We start from the raw sequence: 20,321 nt of genomic DNA, 5'->3' as shown, positions 1-20,321 counted from the left end.
GACATGGAATCAACCTAAATGCCCATCAATGACAGCTTGGATAAAGAAAATGTGGTATATATACAACAAGGAATACTATGCAGCTATAAAAAAGAAAGAGACCACATCTTTTGCAGAAACATGGATGGAGTTGGAGGCCATTATCCTTAGCAAACTAATGCAAGAATAGAAAACCAAACACTACGTTCTTGTTTACAAGTGGGAGCTAAGTGATGAGAACACATGGACAGAAAGAAAGGAACAACACACACTGAGGCCTATTTGAGTGTGGAGGCTGGGAGGAGGGAGAGCAGCAGAAAAAATAGCTACTGGGTTCTAGGCTTAATATCTGGGTGATAAAATAATTTGTACAAAAAGCCCCCCTGACACAAGTTTATCTATGTAACAAACCTGCACATGTACACCTGAACCAAAACAAAACCAAGTTTTTAAAAAAATAAAAGCCAAAAGCTAGTCATATTCTTACATTTCAGCCACAGCGCTGGACATAGTATAAATTAATTAATTAAGTCCCCATCAGGTTTCTAGTTAAGGCCTATAAGTATCACTTAGGAAACAGTCTGGTGGACCAAGAAGAGCCTCAGACTCCAAAACAGAAAATGTTCTGAGGACCCCCTAGTGGACTACAGCCAGGTGGGGCCCTGCGGGTCAGCAGAGCAGCCATTCTGCAGTTCCACCAACAGCCTCGGGGGCACTGTGCTGGTGTGAATTTGGGGCTGAATGGAACATTATCTGGTCTGCATGGTATCTTATTTAAAATTTCAGGCTATTTCTCTTCTGACTATACAACGGTTTTCCTTTGAAAAGGTGCCAAGAAAGAATTGAGAGAAAAAAATAGCTTCTTATTTTTCTTAATAAAACTCTAGGTGGCTCTAAAGGAGGCAATGTATCGTGACGGTTACAGCAAGGGTTTAGTAAGTGATTACCCTGGGTTAACCAACCGGTTAAGCGACCTCAGACCAGTCACTTAACTTCTGCTGGCAGCAAACTGAGTAAGAGTGAAATATTGGAGTTTAGTATAATGTTTGAAGTTCGTAAAACTGGCAATATGTCATCTACTTTGCTAGACTGTTAATAAGGATTAAATAAGATACAGCATTTAACACACAGAAATGCTCAGTAACTCATTATAATAACAATCAGACCCAAATATTTATGAAAACCTACTTCCTAAGAGTTGAAGGATGAGGTGGCTTACTATTTTTACACAAGTTCAATTCCAAAACATTGATCTATGATTAAATATCATAAAACTATCATAAAACTAATCACAAGTTACTTATATAGCTCATCAATGACTGCTTACTTTTTTCTACTTTTTGCCATCTGCTTTTTATTACAAACAGCTCTTAACTGTTTTATCTACTGAAAGAAATAAACAAAAGATGGAATTAAAATAAATCCATTTTTCTACTTGCAACTTCTAACTGTGATAAGACAGTCTTCACTGGGGTGATGGGGAAGTTCTGAAAATGGACAGTGGTGTGGCTGGCCAGCATTGTCAGTGTAGGACATCGTGAATGGCTTCGAACTATACATTTAAAAACTATTAAAATGGTAAATGGTATGGCATATATTTTACCACAATTAAAAAACAGATCAGAAATCTTTTTATAACCTGCCCTTCGCTTAGATATACAGCTGTCTGAGCTACGCCATCCTCCACCACTAGACATAATAACTTGGATGTACCAAAAGGCAGATTATCTAAATAGATTTGGGAGCGAGTGAAAAGGAGGTTTAAGTATTCTCAGTACCACTATCAGTTCTAATAATTTATTGTTGATAGTTTAATGGCTATTTTTTCTGCTGAAATAATTATATGTGCCAAACTCAGCCTAGACTTATTAAGAACTGTAGCTACAAAGGCTAGCCTGGCAGTTTGAAAAGTCTTAAGTGAATTTTATGAGATCAGAATCCTCATTCCAGATTTGTCTCTCCCAAGCCTAGGGCAAATGTATGGCTCACCATCTTGACTTTGAAGTTTTTCTCTGCTACAAGACTGTGGTTACCCACCACGCCCTTTGCTAAAGGTGGATTCCCTCTGTCTACAATCAGTTCTTGAGAAAATTAGACTATCAGCGAGGAAGTGAAATTCTTCTCTTCCTTTGAACTAAAAAGACTCTGCAGCTCCCTGGGCTGGGTTAGTAGTATCTGTCAGTGTTCACATGTGAGGCTGTCTCTACCCCTCTAGAGTTGAACTGAAGTGAAGCTCTGAACCTGTGTTAGACAGAAGTTGAGCCAGCAGGTACAGCCCCACATATGTGCTCTATTTACACATTAGTTTATTTTAATTTCATTGTCAGATTTAATAATTCCATTTACAATTACATTTCTGGGTTACAAAACATCTTGCCTTTTGAAGCTCAGTCTTCCTTAAACAAACACACCCACGCATTAAACATGCACACACCCTCTTAAAATATTAGTGCATTTACAAAAGGGAGGTCTTAGCCTTGAGAACGCAGGTGCTCCTTTCCATTTCTTTCTTCCAAAAAGCTCTCAGCTTTTTCAGAGCCTACGTTGGGTAAATATATGAACAAGCCAAAGATTAGGGATTCTATTTACTTGGCCATTATTCTGGGCTGCCTCTATTATTGAAATTATGTTGTAATCTTAGAGCTACTAAATTGTAACTCTGATTCCATGACATGCTTTCCTCATTTATTCCTGCTACGCTGTGCAAGAAAAGCAGCTTTCTGCCAATGAGCATCCTGTAGAATTCTGAATCTTGCTTTGTACGCCATGCATTCAAACATTCACATTCAACGTAGGGTAAGGCAATTGATGCTTCATACATACTAGTTAGCAAATGCCATTTTTCAGATTTGTCTCTGTGATATTTTACTCTGATAAGCCAATAATATCTGCTCTGAGCATCGGTGTTATTCCTGACAAGGCAACTCAGTTGATAAAAATTATGAAAGAGCAAGGAAAAAAAAAATACAGTGGAATGTGTATGCACCTATTTCAAAGCAAAAACTTCCTGGTATAACCTGAGCAAGAAGTTGAAGGCTTTACCAGCCCACACAGGTGAGTCAGAGTGCCCGGCTCTGAATCCTAGTTCTAATGCCTGCCGCTGTGTGACTTCAGGCAAGTCAGTTACTTATGCACCGCTTGGACTGTTCAGACTTAAATGAGATCATACAGCAACATGCATAGGACTTGGCACATCGAATACACTCAGCAAACGCTTTTAGCTGTAGTTATTCTTATTGCTCTCACAATTGGGTAACAATAATAAACAATAAAATAACATAAATGCGTGTTTGGTTTGATTCAGCATTTCTGTATTGCTACTACTGTAACTCCCTCCTATCTATTCAATGCTGGAAATATACAAGTAGCAGAGATTAGTTTTACTGAAAGTATTTGACATAAAGGATTACTTATCTTTAGAAAATCAATATACAGGCTATTGCAGCATTTAAATAAAATCCCTATTCTTTTTTTTTTTTTTTAAGAGAGAAAGAAAGAAAAAGAATAAAAAAAAAAAAGAAAAAGAAAAAAAAAAGAATGAAGGAGAGGAAGAAAGAGGAAGAGGAAGATGGAGAGGGAACAGGGGTGTTGCTTTATTGCCCGGGCTAAAAATGGGTATGCCTGTAATTGTGTTTAATAATAGAGACATAAAAAAAAAAAATGAGGGAAGAAAATAATGAACAAGCAGCCAACCAATATTTCATTGAAACCTATAAATAGATGTGATGTGGTACTGATAAGAGTGTATATTTTGTGTATTTAAAGTGGAGAGTTCTATAAATGCTAATTAAGTCTACTTGTTCCGGATCTGAGTTCAAGTCCTGGATATCAATGTTAACTTTCTGTCTCACTGATCTGTCTAATATTGATGTTGAAGTCTCCCACTATTATTGTGTGGGGGTCCAAGTCTCTTTATAAGTCTTATATATCTGGGTACTCCTGTATTGGGTGCGTATATATTTAGGATCTTTAGCTCTTCTTGTTACATTGATCCATTTGTCATTATGTAATATCCTTCTTTGCTTCTTTTGATCTTTGTTGCTTTAAAGTCTATTTTATCAGCAAAAATTGCAACTCCTGCTTTCTATTTATTTATTTTTGCTCTCCATTTGGTTGGTAAATTTTTCTCCATCCCTTTGTTTTGAGTCTTTGTGTATCCTTGCATGTGAAATGCAAGGATAAATAAAATCCCTATTCTTATGTGAAATGTATGTGCATGAAAAGGAAGACAAAAATAAATCTAGTGTTGAAATTCTGCTATTTTGAGTGTGTGACTTAAGATTTTAAGAATTGTTTTTAAAGCTCAGGTAAGTACAGTTGGCCTTCCTGCTGACCCTAAAGCTTAATCAAAACATACACTTAGTACTGAACGGAAAAGGAGTAGAGAAACTTTGTTTTACCTCTCATACTCTAACTTATGTGATGGGTCAGAAAAAGAACTTGACAATGCTCTTCAAATATCTAAGATGTGCAAACTCTAAAATTAAGCAGGGACTATTTAATAAGAGAAACTTTAATGTAAAGATGAACTATTAACTATAAAAGAAAAATCAGGTATAGATATAATTTCTTTTTTTTGAGACGGAGTTTCACTCTTGTTACCCAGGCTGGAGTGCAATGGTGCGATCTCGGCTCACCGCAACCCCTGCCTCCTGGGTTCAGGCAATTCTCCTGCCTCAACCTCCTGAGCAGCTGGGATTACAGGCACGCACCACCATGCCCAGCTAATTTTTTGTATTTTTAGTAGAGACGAGGTTTCACCATGTTGACCAGGATGGTCTCGATCTCTTGACCTCGTGATCCACCCACCTCGGCCTCCCAAAGTGCTGGGATTACAGGCTTGAGCCACCTCGCCCGGCCAGATATAATTTCTTAATCTAATTTCATTATTAATGATGTCATATCACAATCATAAAAAAAAAATTCTTTTACAGATAGTTGAAAAAGACAAAGATAAATACCAGAAGATGTCCTGTAAATGGTCTTTCAGGAAACAATCCAGTTAAACCAAGAGAAATCTTCTTGTTCCTATGTCCTCTGGCAACATTTCATAAAGGAGTTGGTTACCAAATGTCAATTTCAATTCTTCAACTAAAATCTGCTCTAAATCTTTTTAATTATTACTATTTAACCTTTTACTGGTACACCTTCCAAATGTAAAATCATCAGTGTATTGCCAACTCCTGATTTCCTCAGACCTTGAAGCTCGATGCCTGAGGCTGTCAAGCAGGAAAGTTGAGAATCTAGATCCAGGCTAGGTGCAGTGGCTCACGCCTGTAACCCCACAATTTGGGAGGCCGAGACTGGCAAATCACTTGAGGTTAGGAGTTTGAAACCAGCTTGGCCAAAATGGTGAAACCCCATCTCTGCAAAAAAATACAAAAATTAGGTGGGCGTTGTGCTGGGCACCTGGAATTCCAACTATTTGGGAGGCTGACGCAGGAGAAACACTTGAACTTGGGAGGTGGAGTTTGCAGTGAGCTGAGATCCCGCCCCTGCACTCAACCCTGGGCAACAAAGCAAGACTCTGTCTCAAAAAAATAAAAAAGCTCTGGAGATACGACATCTGCTTTTCTAACCTGTGTTTAGCCCACTAAGCATCCTTTTTCTTTTTGAGATGGTGTTTCATTCTTGTCGCCCAGCTGGGAGTGCAATGGTGCGACCTTGGCTCACTGCAACCTCCGCCTCCCAGGTTCAAGTGATTCTCTTAAGTCAGCACCCTGAGTAGCTAGGATTACAGGTGCGTGCCACATGTCCAGTAAATTTTTGTATTTTTAGTACAGATGGAGTTTCACCATGTTGGCCAGGATGGTTTCAAACTCCCATCTTGAATCCACCAAACGCTGCTCTGGTGGGTCGTGTCATCTCCACTTCCCACATATGGAAGCGAAGGTCTTGTTTCAGAGCCATTCACTGGCATAGTCAGGAGTTAACCACACTCTTTTGCCTCCACAGCCCCTGCTGCCCCGCAGTGCTCCTCGCCTGACACCTCTTAGCCATAGACTCTTGAGTACTGGCTTCTTCTTCAAGTCCTTTTTTTGTCACTTTACTTCTGGTGGGTAGGCTTGTTTTGACAGTTTTCTTTAATAGTAAGCTATCATCTATTTTCTATATAAATTTGATGGATCCCTCTTCCATTTTGAGATACCTCTGGAGTTTGACTTTTTTTGAGGTCTGAGAGCAACTGTCTTCCTCAAGTAAACAATCTTGGAGTAGATTCATTCCAAAAAATATACTAATGATTCCACTTTTAGGTTATGTCACTGTATACTACCTTCTAAAAAGAATGTAGACAACATTCTCTCAGTACTTTTACTGCTTAATGGAAAAATCGTAAGATGTTTTTTGAAGAGGGTCATTTATTATTGATGATGGTCTTTTTTTTTTTTTTTTTTTTTTTTTTTTTTGAGAGGGAGTCTTGCTCTGTCGCCCAGGGTGAAGTGCAGTGAGGTGATCTCAGTTCACTACTCATTACAGGCATGAGCCACTTTGCCCTGCCTATAGATGGTGTTCTTAACATGTGTTTAAAATGTGTTCTGGCCAGGTGTCATGGCTCACGCTTGTAATCCCAGGCACATTTTCACTCTGTCATTGTCCCTTCACCTTTCCTGCATGGAGAATCTCCTTTCTGCGCGCTGCTTAAACAGTGTACTATCTGAAATCATTTAGGCAGGAACTCCTGATGCCCAGGGCTTATGAAGAGGGCTTGTCTCTGGCCAGTACCTGTTTGGGAATGGGTAGTGAACCCCCTTTCTTCTAGTGGTGTCCCCTACTTATTATGCCTGCTATCTAGCTGCTTAACAATCAGTACTCGTCCAGTGGGCAGAACCAAGCACAGTACTGAAACAAAACGTGTCTAAAACATGTATTTAATGTAGCACAGAGCTGACAGAATTATCACAGGTTCAAAGTTAAAATTCTGTCTGTGTTAGAGGCTTTTCATCATGTTTATTAATAAAAATTATGTTGGTTGAATTGTCACTGGAACATTAAGGATCAAATAGGAAAAAAACACTTCAAGAATAGTAGAGGCCTCTGTGTTAAATTTAGCAGAAGAAAAGATCTACCATTTCCTGATAAAGGATGACTTCCCTTTTTTTGTTGTAAAGAGATCAATATGCCATGTGCCTTCTATTTTACCCTACATTGTAAAAATTATACAAGATGTTCATTAGTTTCTAGAAGTATGCAATTATTTGTCTCAAGTGTCAAAATACCATGTGCTACCAAAATTGCTGATTCCAGCTGTTTCCATCTTAGACTACGATGGTGGTGGGGCCAAAGCAAGGGCTCCTGGAAGGTACCTGGGAGGGGATGAGACATCAGCAGGTGTTGCAGGATAAAGGTTTCAAGGACAACTTGGCCCAAGTTAGAGCTTTGTTTAGAGTCTGCCCTGCTTTAATTAAGCCCCACGGGTTGATTTAGCTTATATAACAAGGCACAGTGCTAACACACATAGGTTGTCCAGCACCTCTTAAAACAAGTTGCAGAATTTATCTATGACCTCCTACAGCAGTGAAAGCATTTTCCACTTCAATGTCCATTTCTTTCTTTCTTTCTTTCTTTCTTTTTTTTGTTTTTGAGACAGAGTCTTGCTCTGTCGCCCAGGCTGGAGTGCAGTGGTGTGATCTCCGCTCACTGCAGCCTCCACCTCCTAGGTTCAAGAGATTCTTCTGCCTCAGCCTCCTGAGTAGCTGGGACTACAGGTGTGTGCCACCATGCCCAGCTAATTTTTGTATTTTAGTAGAGATGGGGTTTCACAATATTGGCCAGACTGGTCTTTAACTCCTGACCTCAGGTGATCTGCTCACCTCAGCCTCCCAAAGTGTTGGGATTACACACATGAGCCATTGCACCTGGCCTTAATGTCCAGTTCTTAACTAACTCTGTAAATTGACAGATTGACTTGGTGGTCCCGCATTATAAGAATTATAAAATGGAAGGAATGATCTATTTTATTATACCTTGTGGAACACTGGTTTTTATAGTGTAACAAATGTATGCAGTGTTTAGGGAAAAGCTCTACAATGAAAAGAACACACACCATTTCAGACAGCCAGGTGGACAGTGTTCACTGAAGAACCACGGCGTCCTCCCACATGCTGACCAAAGCCCTTTGATCAAAAGGATGAAGCCAGGGGAGCCTGCAACAGGGGTCCTGATGCGGGTGTGGGGGGAGGAGGGAGCTGGTAGCCAAGGGGCAAGGGCAGAGTGGTACCCAGACATCTGAGCAGACATGGTGACAGGAAGGAGGAAGGGCAGGATGGTAGGAAGAGAACATGTGAGAGACTGAACAAGTGTTGAAACAGCACAATTGCTATATATATATATATATAGTTTCTTTTACATGATTAAAGAACTTCACGAAAACATTTAGGCCTGTGAAACATCTGAAAATATTCATGTGATTAAAAAACAAAATTCCTGAACCAGACAAATAAAAACTTGTTCTTGGCTGGGTGTGGTGGCTCACATCTGTAATCCCAGCACTTTGGGAGGCCAAGGCAGAAGGACCATGAGGTCAAGAGATCGAGACTATCCAACATAGTGAAACCCTATCTCTACTAAAAATACAAAAATCAGCTGGGTGTGGTGGTGCATGCCTGTGGTCCCAGCTACTTGGGAGGCTATGGAAGGAGAATGGCTTGAACCTGGGCGGCAGAGGTTGCAATGAGCTGAGATCGCACCACTGCACGCCAGCTTGGTGACAGAGCGAGATTCCCTCTAAAAAAAAAAAAAAAAAAAAAAAAACCAAAACCAAACCAAAACACCTGTTCCCATTGTAATCATTATATTTTTTTTTTTTTTTTTTTTTTTTGAGCTGGAGTCTTGTTCTGTTGCCCAGGCTGGAGTGAGTGCAGTGGCACGATCTCGGCTCACTACAACCTCTGCCTCCCAGGTTCACGTGATTCTCCTGCCTCAACCTCCCAGGTAGCTGCGACTACAGGTGCATGCCACCATACCCAGCTAAATCACAGCTTTTTTTATGGCACAGGAAAAAATTGCTCTTATAAGTCTATTTTGGTATTCATGTATTCACTCATTTAACAAATATTTACTGAATGCCTACGGGCTGAGCCCTGTAACAGGGGCTGCAGATACAGCTGTGAATATGACAGCCAGTTTCCTTCCCATCACAGAGCTTAGACTTTATTGAGGGGCAGAGACCATAAACCAATAAATGAAACAATACATGTTGAAATTATGTCAGGAAGTAAATATTAATATGTGCTATGAAGCAAAACCAAAGCAGAGTAAGGGGGTAGAGAGTGTCTGACTACAGGGGAAATGAAAGACTCTATTCATAAACATTTGAACAACCCATCAAAATTCATCAGAATGATTTACTTCCAACAGCATAGTTTTACTTGGAGTGCTAGTAGTTTTAAATCATCTTATCTTTTAATACTTAATATATCTGCGTGAGGGGGTTTCCTCCTAAGTCCCTCACAAATGTAAAACATACCCTAGGGTAGGCACTTGTCCCAAGCCAAGACAGGTGCTTTGAGCATGTTCTGGCATTGATTTATGTTGAGCCTCCACACACCCGCGGGCACAGATGCTGCTGGCTCCATCACGCAGAACCTGTCATGCATTAAGGCTTATCTTTCCCTTGAAAATGCCTTGATTAAAAAAAATTTAAAAAGCAAAGAGATCTTCTAAAAAATAAATTTAGGAATACCCATCCACAGGTAGTGTACATTTACTGTTCTCCTGCATTGCTGCGCATGCCAGCCTTGACACACAATGCCAATATATAGTGATTAATCAGATTGCATAAATGCCAACTGCATGCTTTAAAACTGGAAGTATTTACTACTCCTAATTTTCAGTGCTATAAGAGAATGTAAAACGCCTTTTGTTTCAGTAACAGTGTATACTTTTTGACAATAGGGAAATTAAGCTACTGTTGAACTATGATTGTTTATTTAGCTTTCTTATTTTAAATGTCAGATGTACTTCTGCTGACAGACAGGACTTATTGCTCCTTGACTGCCATCATGCTTGTATTGTGCAAATAACACTAACAGCGAAGCCTTGAGCTAAGCACATTCTGCCTACTAGGTGAGTAATCAGGTTATTAAAAAAAATAAAGGCATCAATGCTTATTACTTAAGCTGCTGTGTCAACAAGATATCAAACTTTCAAGTGGACTAAATGTTTTGGGTCAATTTGAATAAACGTGTCATTCTGTCTATCAGAGGAGCTGTCTAATACCAAAGTGAATTTTCTTGTGAAAAAGTGAGTTTCCCATCATTGGAACTGTATGGGGCAAGGACTTCCTACAGCCCATTCTATACAGAGTCCTTGCAGTCCCTCAGAAATTGAATCCGACAGGCCTGGGAGCTTCCCGAGCTGAATTCTCCACAGTGGCTGAACTGCCTATGGGCTTCCTGATTTCTGTCTCTCTTGGCAGTCATAACCATGAAACCTACTCTATAACAACTGAAGCAAGGAGCTTGAGGGACGTCATCCTTGATATCAGGCTCACTCACCTCCATGCCGACATAAATCTGATCTCGTCACTACCTGCCTTAAAAATACTGTCAATGGTTTCTCATGGTCCTCAGAATAAACACCAGCTCTCTTTCACAGCATCTACAATACCCTGCCTGATCTGATGCCCACTTACCTTCCAGCCTCATTTTGTCCCCCTCCAATCTCAGCTCTGTGACCCTCCCTCCCCCAAGTGGCACTGAAAAGGCCACCGGGAAACAGGGAAACATGGCGGAGACAAGGTGTGGACCAAACCATGAGCGGCAGTGTCATTTCTGAAAACCTTCCCAAGGAGGTTCTTTGTTTTTAGTTTTATATTTCCTGAAAAATCGTGGTGGAGTCAAGAGAGTTCCTTGACACCCCACACTCAAGTCAGTTCCCCCTATTGTTAGTGTCTTTCATGGTGTGGCACATTTGTCACAACCCACGACCCAGAATTCACAAAGTATTATTAGCTCCAGGTACACTTCAGTCAGATTGCCCTAGGACGATCAAAACTAGCTGTCTTTTTTCTGTTCCAGGACCCACCAGGGGACCACTCTACATGAAGCTGCCATGTGTCTTTAGGCTCCTCTAGACTGTGTCAGCTTCTCAGACTTCGTTTTCAATGACCTCGACATTTTGAAGAGTACGGCTCAGGTAGTTTGCAGAATGTCCTGAATTTGGTTTGTCCGATGTTTTTCTCATTATGAGACTGGGGTTGTGGGTTTCTGGGAGTAAGACTTCTCATCATATTGTATCAAGGATGCAAACTGTCCACATTGACCTTGATCACCTGGCTGAGGTAGCATTTGTCATTTCCCCCATCTCCAGAGTACTCCTTGGAAGGAAGTCACTCTGCACAGCCCACATAACGAGTGGGGAGTTATGTTCCACTTCCCTGAGATGGGAAGTATGTACATAAATTACTTGGAACTCCACTCCATGGGAAATTTGTCTATGCTATTCTATTATCTTTCATTTGTTCATTGACATCAATATGGACTCATGGATACATATATAATATTTGTATTATATCCCAGAACTGTGTGATTTATTTGATCACTTGAGTTGGCACAGCTTTGGCCACTGGGAGCTCTTTCGGTGGACTCCCGCTGCTGTGACACACACACCCATCATTGTGTATGTTTCTGGGCACTTCCTTCCTTCCTGGCACTGTAAGATGCTCCAGGCTCATCTATCTTCCTTGTTCCAGCACTGGAATCAGCCATTTCTCCAAGAAGCCTTGGTTCCTCTTATTGGAGAATGGTGTAAACCCAATTTCTGGGTGCTGATGTGCTCTGTGCTGCTGGAACTGAGAATGGTTTTTAAAGAAAATAGTGGATAGGTATCTTTATTGTTTGTATTTATCTTCTTGGATCCTTTGGAGTATAAGCCATAATTCTCTGGTTTGTTTCTTGAACAAAAATAACATTTAATAAGCTAGAAGAGATGATAATAGGATAATATGGCAAAAGTGAATGTGTTTGTCAGACTATAAATAAAGCTCTACAGAAATATAAGGTGTTATGACTTTAATCAGCTTAAGGTAAGGCCCTGTGGGCTTCTAGACTTTGGTGAGTCAGTCTGACAATGTGAGAAAACAAACGAAAAGCAGTTTCAGTTTGCTGAAAATTGACTCATTTAGCTACTACTAATTTTTTACTTCTGATCTGATGTTTGGTCCATTTGAAAAACTCCATCAAGTTATTACTTAGTATCTCTACTTGCATACTGCTTTTGGCCAGAGAGAGATTCTATTTAGAAAGAGGCACAGAAATAAAGTTGTTTAATATTTACAAATAACCTCCTGGAATGCTAAAATCTTGGACTTTAGCCTTTCCCTTCCCCCTCCCCTCAGATTCTTTGTGGAAAAGCTGAAGGAAGAGAGCATAAGGAATTCTGTAACCAGGGGCAGAACCCAAAACTAGCTGGGCCGCACCCTGCTTACGTGGCTGTGGGGAGAATCTTTCCATCAGGACCACCATGGATAAATATGGTTATAAACTAAATTGATAGTTTTGTCACAAAAATCTAAAGGAGCTCACAGGAAAAGAGGAAGATTTTATTGTTGATCAATGGACGTCAGGCAGGCCTCTTTGATGTCAACAAGAATAGATAGATTGTGTCATTAAAAAAAAAAAACAAAAAAGAAAAAGGAAAAAAGACTTGGGGATTGTGTAGAGAACCATCAGGGCCCCAGATCCACACTGCTTACATATCCTGCCTTCTAAAGGCCAGTCACTTTCATGTCAGAATTTAAGGATCAATGGAGAGAAATGTAGCAAGGCAGCGCAGAGAGTATGAACCCTGACAATATGACCTGTGTTATAGGAGATTAAACTTGACACAGGATAATTAAAATCTGAACCTAAAAACTCATTAAGATGCATTTAAGAATTTAACATAACATAAAACACAAAAAGACCAAACAGTTTACAGAGGAGAATAAGAAAACTTACATGAGGAATTCATCTACCATTCAAAAACTGCTGAACTAAGACAGCTTCCATTCCTAATAGCTATATAATTCCACCTATTTGTTGTAGTAAGCAACAATTCTGCTTCCTGGTGGGGGCAAAATACTACTTCCGTGCTACTCACAAACCTCAGCATGTCTGTCTTTTTAGAAAACTGCTCATTTTCTGAAGTGGCTGTAATGGAAATGGAACCTTAGATCGTGCTCACCATATCTGTTAAGATCATACTTAACAAATATTTTAAAATGTATTTTATAAAGTGGTAAAATGAATGGAAATGCCATATAATCATGGTTTATTTTAAGCATAAACTTTAAGTTCTCTTATTACTCAGAAATGTGGTTTAACATAAGCCAAAAACCACTGTGGGGGTAAGAGATGAACAGCAGAAAAGCTTAACACTGACAATGAGAGTTAAACCTTACCCCAGATACCTCAGCAATTAAGAAAGTTGGTTTCAGTCAGGTATTGCCACATGTGTTTAGTGGAGGATTAAGTGGCTGAATGTCATGCCATAATATATATCTTTATGTAAGCTATTATTGTGTTTAAAAATAGACAAGGTCATACTGTTAATCTGTAACACTACTGCCACATGTCTGTACACACACCTCACCCCATTCAGAGATGGACTGAGAAAAGAAAAGGCAGATTAAAAAGAAGTGTTTGGGGCTAGGCATGGTGGCTGACACCTGTAATCCCAACACTTTGGGAGGCCAAGACAGGCGAATCACCTGAGGTCAGGAGTTCAAGACCAGCCCGGCCAACATGGCGAAACCCTGTCTCTACTGAAAATACAAAAATTAGCTGGGCATGGTGGCACATGCCTGTGGTCCCAGCTACTCAGGAGGCTAAGGCTGGAGAATTGCATGAATCCAGGAGGCAGAGGCTGCAGTTAGCAGAGATCATGCCACTGTACTCCAGCTTGGGCAATAAAGAGAGACTCCATCCCAAAAAAAAAAAAAAAAAATTATTTTAAAGTCAAATCACATTTTACCTCCCACAGGGAAATGAAGTGACTTTCCCAAATAATTTATAGATAGTAAGCGGCAGTCAGTGACTGCAAATCCAGTTCCTTTTTTTTTTTTTTTTTTGGGCGAGGTTTTCCCCTTTTTTCCCCACGGGGGAGGGCAGAGGCGCGATCTCGGCTCACCGCAACCTCCGCCTCCCGGGTTCAGGCAATTCTCCTGCCCCAGCCTCCTGAGTCGCTGGGATTACAGGCACGCGCCACCATGCCCAGCTAATGTTTTGTATTTTTAGTAGAGACGGGGTTTCACCATGTTGACCAGGATGGTCTCGATCTCTTGACCTCGTGATCCACCCGCCTCGGCCTCTCACAGTGCTGGGATTACAGGCTTGAGCCACCGCGCCCGGCCATCCAGTTCTATTTCACCATATGATTGCTTTCTTTCTCTGGGGAAGAGAATACTGTTTTAACCACTATTATGTTGCCTTCAAATGGTATTTGGTATGTTAGATTCTTTAAGAAAAGCCCCTGCTGCTACAACTTGTCTTTTTTCCTGTGAGGATCACTCTACCTAAAGTTAAGCAAAGGAAAACTGCTGAGTAAATACCTTGCAGCCAAGAGTGAGAGAGCACAGATACATGGTTGCCTAGCAGTGGCCTTTCACTGATGAATGAAAAGCAAACATCAGGGAAAAATGAAGCAGAGGAATTCTGTGTGCTCAGGGACTTCCTTTAACGGGGTGTTGGCCTAGTTGGAGAGGACTAGAAATGGCCGAGGGACTCAGAGCTCTGAGCAGAGCCCTGTTCCCAAGGGATGACTCCTTCTGAAAAAGATAAATAATCTAAAAGTTTGTCTATGTTGTACTTATTATTCAAAAATCAGAAGCATTCCCTATTTGACTTGCCTGAATGTGTATCACTCAAAGAGCATAAGTGTAATTACAAAGGTATTCTGACCCTAAGAAACACAGTCTTACAACTAAGAAGGTAAAAAAACATTGTGATTTGATTAGGGAGGTGCATAATTTGAAGGCAGGTATTCATTTGCATTTTGCTACATAATATAATTCTTTACATTTATCCAGGAAATAGTTCAACAAAATATATAAAGTACCTGTAAAAAGTTACATTTTCAAAGAAGAAAACTGCCAACGAGATCCCATATGCTTTTATATTACAACTCTCAGTAATTTTACCCATCCCTCCTGGTGATACCCCAGTGTTAAGGCTGTGAGCCATCACCTAAGACCTGCTGTAGTGGGGTACAGGCTGACTGCCTCCAAAAAAATGAGAAGCCACTGTGGGTCTTAGCTTACAAATCCAGCCCTATGACGTGACAACTGGCATAAACCTCTTTGCATGTCCCCCATTCATCTCTGACATGAAACAAATCATGTGAATGAATGAGATCTGACAGAACAGCATTAAGAAAAATATTAAAATGTAAAAGCAGAATTGTTCCATTGTGTGTGTTAACTGGAATCTGAATACTTTATCATCTCTGGTTTGAATGGTGGACTTGTTTTTCTCTCGTGTGTGAATTTTAGTGTGGAAAATATTAAGTTTCTTAACACAAAATTGTTTTGGATAAAGAACAGAATTTTTAGAGAGTTAGTTGCAACATTCTGGGAAGCTGACTAGAAAAACACACCAGCCAAAAGATAAACACTGAAAAAGATTTACATTATTTTCTTTTGAAAAAAGATCTACATTTTTTTCTCCTATCAGCAAATGTTGAGGTGCAGACAGCATGGAAGGCCTGGCCTGGGAAAGGTTGAGCCAAGCGCAGCTGCGGGAGCCCACACTTCACAGAAACTCACTGTTGTTTCAGAAAAAAAGGCTGCTTTGCTGCCTCAGCTCCTGGTGGGCTGGTGCTACCAACCACCAGCCAAAAATACACAAAGTACACAATCAGTTGCTTATTACGACGTGCCCATTGCTTCACTTTTGCCTGGGTCTGCAACAGACCCTGAACTAGATGTCTTGTCTGACAGTACAGGCAGCTGAGGAGCTTGGTCTGCTGCCTGAGGTCCTGGTTCAATCCCTGGCTCTTCCACTCACTACCTGGTGACACGAGCAGACGGGCTGACTTGTTTATTGTCTCTAAAATGGGGATCATAATTCCTACCTCATAGGGTTACTAAGAAGAGTCAATCAACGGATACATGGAAATCCCTACAACTCTCCCCAGACATGGCAGAGTTCAATAAGGGCCAGTAAGGACCAGCTATAAATGGCGGCTGCATCAGCATGCAGGCTTCCTCACTCTCCATCACAAGGATGGCTCCCGGACTGTGGGGCCCCTATACTGGCTTCTCTGTTTCATAAACTTGCCGTGGCATCGGGCAGATTAAGTTTGACCTGGACACCCATGAAAAGCTGATGGAATGAATGAAATCTCCAAAAGAACAGGAGGTTTGTCTATGCGTCTTTCACTATTTCACCTCTGGCACTTACAATCATGCCTGGCACATAATTAGCACTTCACAAATAATTGCTGAATAAATGAATGGCTGAAGGCAAGAATCTGGAATTCTGCTAAACAGGAATCTAGACATTAGATTCAACAGTCTTAGGCAAGGAGACATTTAAGTCACACTCTTGACTACGCAAACCTACTCAATTAGTACAATGAAAACCACACATCTCCAATATGGACAGTTAGTTCCCATACGCAGTTTTTGAGAGAGTCAGAAAATTTTTCAAATAGGCTCAGCTGCAAATATAACCATCGATATATTGCAAGTATCTAGTAATATTCATGTCTTCCTCTGAACATTTGTAAGAAAATTTCAATGTTTTTACATTCATACATGAAAAATCATGATCACTTCCACTTACAATTAAATTTTCAGTAAAAATATTCAAAAATTTACTGAGAAAATTGCATAGGAAAACAAAAATTGTGATACCTCAAAGAGAAGATTTAATTAAGTTCCAATTTTTCAACAGGTAAAAAAAAAAAAAATCTAACCCAATGCCTTGGAATTTCTTGAAAATGTGTAGCTAAACTTTCAGAAAAATAAATAAAGGAATAAAAAATAAACGGGTTCTTTAGGCTAAAAAAATACACTGTGATCTGTTAAAATCTAAAGGCAAATTTTCTGAGAGTTTATGACAAATAAATTTTTCTATTAGCGTATAAGCAACATTTTGAAAGCTAAAACCTGAATATCCTGGTACCTGATTAAATCATGGCAACTAAAAATTAATATACTTAGGACACAGTGAGACAGATGCTTAGAATACAATGCACAGCTAAAATATTTCTTTCTTTTGAGATGATGTTTTGCTCTTGTTGACCAGGCTGGAGTGCAATGGCACAAGCTCAGCTCACTGCAACCTCCAGCTCCCGGGTTCAAGCGATTCTCCTGTCTCAGTCTCCCGAGTAGCTGGGATTACAGGTGCCTGCTACCATGCCCAGCTAATTTTTGTATTTTTAGTTAGAGACCACGCTGGTCTCTAACTCCTGACCTCAGGTGATCCACCTGCCTTGGCCTCCCAAAGTGCTGGGATTACAAGCATGAGCCACCGTGCGCAGCTTAAAGCATTTCCATAAAGAACAAAACAAAACAAAACAAAAAACATTTGGAGAAAGAGAAAACAGCTTTCATTATAGATAGTGCTATTTTGGTTTTGTTTTACCTTCAACCATGAGCATGGGCTCCCTGCCTCCACCGTGGGCCAGCATCTCCCTGCGATAGCGTTCTCCAGCGGCCCTGGGGAAGAAAGAATTCATTACAGACATCTGCTTGCACAGCCTGCCCAGCCTCCATTAACACTTGTCTTGAATTCTCAAAGGAAGCCACACTGATGTCATATTCCTAAAAGCTGCCACTGTGTGACAATTTGGCCCTTAAGTTATTTTCTTGCTTCTAAAAATCAAATTCTGGCTTTTAAGTTGTTCTAAAATAAATTAAATCAGGTGTGACATATTCTCTGTAAGAGGATAACTATACTTATGGCTTTCTGTTTTGTTAACAAGAGGCTTCACCTTATAAAAATAATTATGTATTATACAACAGTGGTCCCCAACCTTTTTGGGACCAGGGACTGGTTTTCTGAAAGACAATTTTTCCACAGACCAGGGTTGCTGGAGGGCATGGTTTCAGGGTGATTCGACCACATTACATTTATTGTGCATTTTATTTCTATTATTACATTATACATTGTAATATATAGTATAATAATTATACCACTCACCATAATGTGGAATCACTGGGAGCCCTGAGCTTGTTTTTCTACAACTAGATGGTACCATCTAGGCGTGATGGGAGACAGTGACAGATCATCAGGCCTCAGATTCTCATAAGGAGTGCTCAGCCTACATCCTTAGCATCATAAGGATCACATGTGTAGTTCACAATGGGGTTCCTGCCCCTTTGAGAATCTGATGCTGCCCCTGATCCAACAGGAGATGGAGCTCAGGTGGTGGAGTGATGGAGAAAATCCAGATGAAGCTAGCTTCACTCGCTCACCCACCTCTGCTCACCTCCTGCTGTGTGGCCCAGTTCCCAGGACCAGTTTGTGGCCTGGGGGCTGGGGGCTCCTGTTACAGAATAAATAAAAGATTATACTTTATTCTCTGTAAGTTTTAGGATTATTTTAAATGAGGCTTGAAATTCTTTATGCCATTAAGAAAGAATTCGGGATGGCACCTAATAAAGAGAGAAAAAGAATACTCTAAAATAAGAGTGAAGGGAGAGAGGTTGGCAGGAAAAGGTTCATCGCACCAGAAAACCTTGGTTCAGGATAACAGTTAACAGACCAGCAAACCACTGGAGTGTGCTGGTGGGAAAGGCCCAGTGGAGGCTGCCTTGTTCCCCGTGCCAGCCGGATACACCTACGTACAGAGTTCCACAAGGAACACCGTCTATGACAATATGTGAAGGTAGGTCTTGAATAATTTTTGCCATACATCTGTCAAAGGAATGGTACCTGGAAACAAGCTATTTAGTACTTTAGTACTCTTTTATATTTTATGAAAAATGCAATTCCTTTAACACATGACTATACACTCTCATGAGATGGGTTAAATAAATTTTGATATTGTTGCCATTTGAGAAGCTCTGGAGCCTCTTCACATGTGGGTCATCTGGTAAACATGGTCTTTAATCAGACTTTGTGAGAGCATTACAGCATTAAAAACATGCTGACATCAAACACTAGCCCTGGTCACAACCTGAAGTCAGTGCTAAGCAACGCAGGAAGCCTGCACTGAGGCGAAGCCTCCTCAGGGGCAGGGGTAGCTGAGAGGCCCTGCCTGACTCCTGGCCTGGGCACGCTGAGCACGGCATGTAGTGACCTGACCCTAAATCAAATCCCTCCCAACAGGCCTCTAGCTCCTGGCTTGCCTCAGCTCTGCAATGCCTGGCTTTCTGATGTAGGCTCCAGCCTGGTTATTTTTTTCAGAAGTGAGATCAAAAAGGAGATTTTGACAGAGGTTAGAAATTTTCTAGTCCAGTGCGCATTTTTACTAGCTTACTTTAATGTGCCCGTAAAAGTATGGCAACTACATGTCTGGGCAAGAATGTACATATAAACGAGACATAAATATTAGAAACGTATGTATTTTATAGTATGTGCTTTTCTACTTCAAACAAGATGACATTTGCCTATTTTACAGAAATCTACAGTAAAAAGTTATAATCCCTGAAACTGATTTACTGATGTCAAGTTTGGCTAAAGAACCTTAAAAAATAAAATCTGAAGAGCAGACCAAACGTCCACAGTCTGCAAAGGACAGAAGACAAAATATATGTGAGTACCAAGTTGCAAAATATTTAAAAATTCTATGACATCTCACATTCAGGTTCAAAGCACTTGAAACAATGTGATTATTAACTTGAGAAAATCCAAGCCTACGTCAAAGTGTGTGAAAGACTGAGAGGTGAGGCAGAGGTGGAAGGAGATGAAGCCAGGAATGAGAAGACCTAGATTATAGTCTCAGTCCAGGTGTCAACGGTGAAGGCTGAACAAACTGCTTTCTCTGAGCCTCAGTTTCCTCTTAGAAAAAGGGCTGGTTTCTGCCAAGACTGCTGTGAATACTATATGAAAACTCTAGGACACTCTAAAAACCAAGATAAAGCAGTAAAAATATGCTCATTAGCCAGAGCTCCCTGAAAAGAATCTGGAGATGTAGTTATTTGTGTGTTGAGAAGATAAATGCTACAAACAACTCTGACAACCATATTATAATTACTGGTTTGTATTCAAAGAAAGTGCCTTCTAAGGAATCATAGGACCTGCCAGTTCCTGCTGTTAGGAGGATCAGGAGGCCAAATCAGGGAGCAAGAGAAGAGCACCTGCATCTCTTCAGCCAGCATGGGATCCCCCACACCCCTCCAGCCAGCATGGGATCCCCCATACCCCACCAGCCAGCATGGGATCCCCCATACCCCTCCAGCCAGCATGGGATCC

At 40.6% G+C, this 20,321-nt stretch overlaps 1 protein-coding gene and 1 long non-coding RNA gene across 3 annotated transcripts in view; one reads left to right on the top strand and one right to left on the bottom strand.

Annotated features, from left to right (window-relative positions):
- Positions 1-20,321, bottom strand: part of MIPEP (mitochondrial intermediate peptidase) — a 163,723-nt gene that overhangs the window by 10,842 nt on the left and 132,560 nt on the right. For both annotated transcript variants that reach the window (XM_032260084.1, XM_032260085.1), the window contains exon 18: positions 17,547-17,620. In XM_032260084.1, the coding sequence (XP_032115975.1) occupies positions 17,547-17,620 (74 nt within the window). The remainder of the gene's footprint in view (positions 1-17,546; positions 17,621-20,321) is intronic.
- On the top strand, positions 4,412-4,895 carry LOC116537878. Its single transcript, XR_004263394.1, has 2 exons — positions 4,412-4,533; positions 4,842-4,895. It is a non-coding gene; the product is annotated as an uncharacterized LOC116537878 (long non-coding RNA).

This window comes from Sapajus apella, unplaced genomic scaffold (assembly GCF_009761245.1).
Source record: "Sapajus apella isolate SASKATOON/1434 unplaced genomic scaffold, GSC_monkey_1.0 scaffold114, whole genome shotgun sequence".
Lineage (NCBI taxonomy): Eukaryota > Metazoa > Chordata > Mammalia > Primates > Cebidae > Sapajus > Sapajus apella.
The sequence above is the reverse complement of the archived record's forward strand: the minus strand, read 5'-3'. Positions and strand labels throughout refer to the sequence as shown.